Below are 3,609 nucleotides of genomic sequence, written 5' to 3'. Positions count from 1 at the left end.
TATTTCACTCGTTACCCATCCTAAATTCCAATGATCCATCATTTTAACCACTTATTCACATACACTCTGAATTCCTTTACACCCTTCACATACTTGGGAACACTCTACTTTGATTAAATCTATACTCTACCTACTCTGCATCTACCTCAGTGTATCCAGAGGAAAACATACAACTAAGCTAAATGGGGGCATTTTGCTCTCTCAAATTATGATCGTTCATCTCAGGGGGGGCTTTATGCTATCCAGCAGTCCTACTATGTCTTTCTATTCACTATGCTATTTTCTAGAGAGATATTTCATCCTTTTTTCTCTTAAAAAATCAAACTTTCTTGAACAACCCCTTCTTTTTGTTCGCCTGCTAAGAAAAAGAAGCAATCAGAAGAGAAATACCGCAAGCTTCTATCTCCATCTATACCCATACACCTCATACCTGCACTGATGCCTCAAGATCCTGCCTTCCATCCATTAACTATAGATGATGTGTATTTTGCTCCTATCTAAGACCATCCTCTCCTTTTGGACACTAGATCTCATCCTCTTTCTTCTACTCAAAGTCTTCACTCTTGCAATTCTACCTTCTATATCTTACATTTTCTTTGAACTCTTCCTAGTTGTTTACCGGGGTTGAATGTATTGGGGAAGGGGAAAATGTGGGCAACAAAAGAAAGACTACCACTTGGAAACCAAGAGTTGATAATAAAATAGAATTTCTATCTTCCTACAAGTCTATTAGAGATTTCTAATCCTCCAGTTGCTGTTAGGTTTGACTAAAAATCAAAATCCTATTTTATCAAACAGACAGTGACAGCTGTGGAAGAATGAAGAGAAATACTAATGCTGATGCTGGTCTTGGTCGTCTCATACCCAGAGTCTTTACCTAGCAAGATACTTGCATATAGAAGGACTTTTGTTCAGATTCAGAGCTTAAAATAATTCTATGTAATTCTCCAATATTCAAGCACTTGCTCACAACCACAAATTTTTTTTTTTAAAAATCTGCAACAGGTCTAGCTTTGGGGTAGAAATGATCTCCAGCAATCATAATAACAACTCTCCCCACTTTCAGCTAAAGCTACCAACCAGAAGGAAAACACAGAGGTCACAGTGTTCCACAGAAAATTTAGCAAAGCTAGACAGACAGTGCAATGGGACAATGTGAACATTTATTACCTGTCCAAGATGCACTGCCTGGCGAAGGTGAGGGTGGTAGCAATTGTTGTTTTAAGGTTTTGCATTTATTATTTGTCTGAAGTGAAGCAGGACCTGTAGTTGGGGAGAACATGTTAAAAATAAAGATGAAAGCCTGAGGACAAAATATAGTCGGCACCAACGCAGCCACTATCAAAAAAGAAACAAATCCAGGATTAAAGCAGCCTCAGAAAAAGTCAGTTTTACTCTAACTCTACACATGGGAGAACTTATTTTGCAGAATCTTGCGCTTTAGTGTGTTTAGTAACTAAATGAAATTCTACTCTATGGTTTTCTCTTTCACGCTGATTTATACTACACTCACTGTTCCCAAACCCACTCTAAAGAAAGAGGTATTGTTTTAATAACATCTGAAAACAATTTACCATTGATTTTTGATTGGATCCAGTCCAAGAAGACCATCACTCTGGCAAATATACCCGGCTTCCATGGCTGGACACAGCCAGCTCCCCAGCTGACAATGCCATAGAGGACAAAGGGACCATTTTCATGTCTACATACTAGTGGCCCACCAGAGTCTCCCTGAAACACCAAGAAAACATGTTCTAGAAAACTGCTTTAATCCGAAGCTCCTGCTTTCAATTTTAGAACAAGAATGGCCAATAATGTATTTGTAATGTGTTTAATAAGATTTGTTCTTTGTCAATTTCCATTTTTACATACTATATATTCACTGTTTTGCAAAAGGAAACAAAATTTATGAACAATCAGATGGTAATTTGATTCCAGGGTGAAGAGAAAGCTTCGTTCACATAATCAGAAAACAATCACTAAGTCTTCCCAGCTCCACTGGAGGGACCTAGTCTTTAAATGATATCAATTAGTAAAACTGTAATATTTAAGATTTCAAGCATCTTTTAAAAATAAAAATTTAATTAGAAAACTGCACAGTGGCTCAAATGGATCCATCATAAGAAATGCGCTGCCTGTTTTGTTTTCTTCTTCTTTTTTTTTTTTTAAAGGAAATTGGGTTAGGGTCATTGGGTGGTAACCTCTACATGTAGTGTTTTCCCTATCACTGGTCACTCTTGACACAATCTATTCAGATCAAAGAGTAGAGTTACGACATACACAGAGAAACTAGGGTGTTGGTGGTGAGATGAAGAAAAGTGAAAGGCTGACTTAAATCTATTAAAATGTATTCATTCTAATTCTAGTATTCCAATTTTATTTTGGCTTACCTGCAGGTACCAAAATTACACAATTTCAAAGATTTAAAGGGTCAAACTAATTTAACTTACTTAGATATTACATGTGAAAAGTTACAATAGAGAAATAAGTGACCTGTCCCATTTCACACATATAGGTAGTAGCAGCAGTAAAATCTGAGCCCATGTCACCTGCCAAAGTTCCGTGCTCTTTCCCTTCCACCAAATTGATAAATATTCATTAATGGAACTACCTTAAACTGCTCTAGTATCGGGCTTACAGAATTACTGAATTCAAGGAAAGACACATGGAAATTTAACTTAGAGTTAATTTTGTTCACTCTATTTGATAAGGCTACTTAGGTCATGATTAAACACATTTCAAAAGGCAAAAATACTACCCACAAGCACTAAGAAGCTCACGTAGATGGAAACGTCTCTCTTTAACATTCCTCCCAATATTTGCATTGTTTAAATTGATAAATTCTAAGCAGAAAGAGATTTTGAAGAAAATCAACAGCGGTATTGTTATTAAGGGAACCAAAATATGTACATCACACACATTTATCTATTAATTAGCACTAACAACTTCTACATGTCTCTTGAGGTGCAATGTGAAAATCAATGGCAATGCCCAATATATGCCCTTGTTTATGTCTCTTTCTATTTACAACATGTGCCCCATTTGAGGGTAAGCACTGCATCTGATTCAACTTTGTATCCTAGGAAACCTATCACAATACTCAGCACATAATACACGCTAAACAAACATTTGATTAATTTACAGTGAAATTTTATAAACTAGTTGTATCAAAGCAAGCCTTAATACATAGGATTTTCATCTTTTTAGGGTAGGCTTTCCAATTTTTAATCAAGTCTTTTGCAGGAAGTGGATGGACACAAATGTATTTAGGACCTAATCAAGTCATTTATTTGTCTTCCTGTTAGATAAATTGTGCACATATTTGATGGCACATAAATTGATGGTACATATTTGAAATATCTATTTTACATAAAGAATTTAACAGAAGAAACCTTAACTTGGGAAAAAAGAGATACAGTCACTCGTCTGTAATGTAGAACAATTAACCTTTCCTCTGGGCCTAATTTTTTCACGTAACAATTATACTTAAGACCCTTTTCCAGTTGGACAATGGTCTGATGTATCCAGTCAAGTGTTTTATTTTAAATCATTGATTTTTTTTCAGTACCAACGCATAGCCAATACATAATTTTTCAGGCAATCACAAAC

The 3,609-nt window shown here is 35.7% G+C and overlaps 1 protein-coding gene across 1 annotated transcript in view; it reads right to left on the bottom strand.

The window, feature by feature from the left end:
* The window catches only part of OVCH1 (ovochymase 1), an 85,656-nt gene that overhangs the window by 35,264 nt on the left and 46,783 nt on the right, over positions 1-3,609 (bottom strand). The window contains 2 exon segments of the mRNA XM_011979579.1: positions 1,171-1,263; positions 1,575-1,731. Of these exon segments, the coding sequence (XP_011834969.1) occupies positions 1,171-1,263; positions 1,575-1,731 (250 nt within the window).

This window comes from Mandrillus leucophaeus, unplaced genomic scaffold (assembly GCF_000951045.1).
Source record: "Mandrillus leucophaeus isolate KB7577 unplaced genomic scaffold, Mleu.le_1.0 Scaffold203, whole genome shotgun sequence".
Classification (NCBI taxonomy): Eukaryota; Metazoa; Chordata; class Mammalia; order Primates; family Cercopithecidae; genus Mandrillus; species Mandrillus leucophaeus.
Note: the sequence above shows the minus strand (reverse complement) of the source record. Positions and strands in the feature narration are given on the sequence as shown.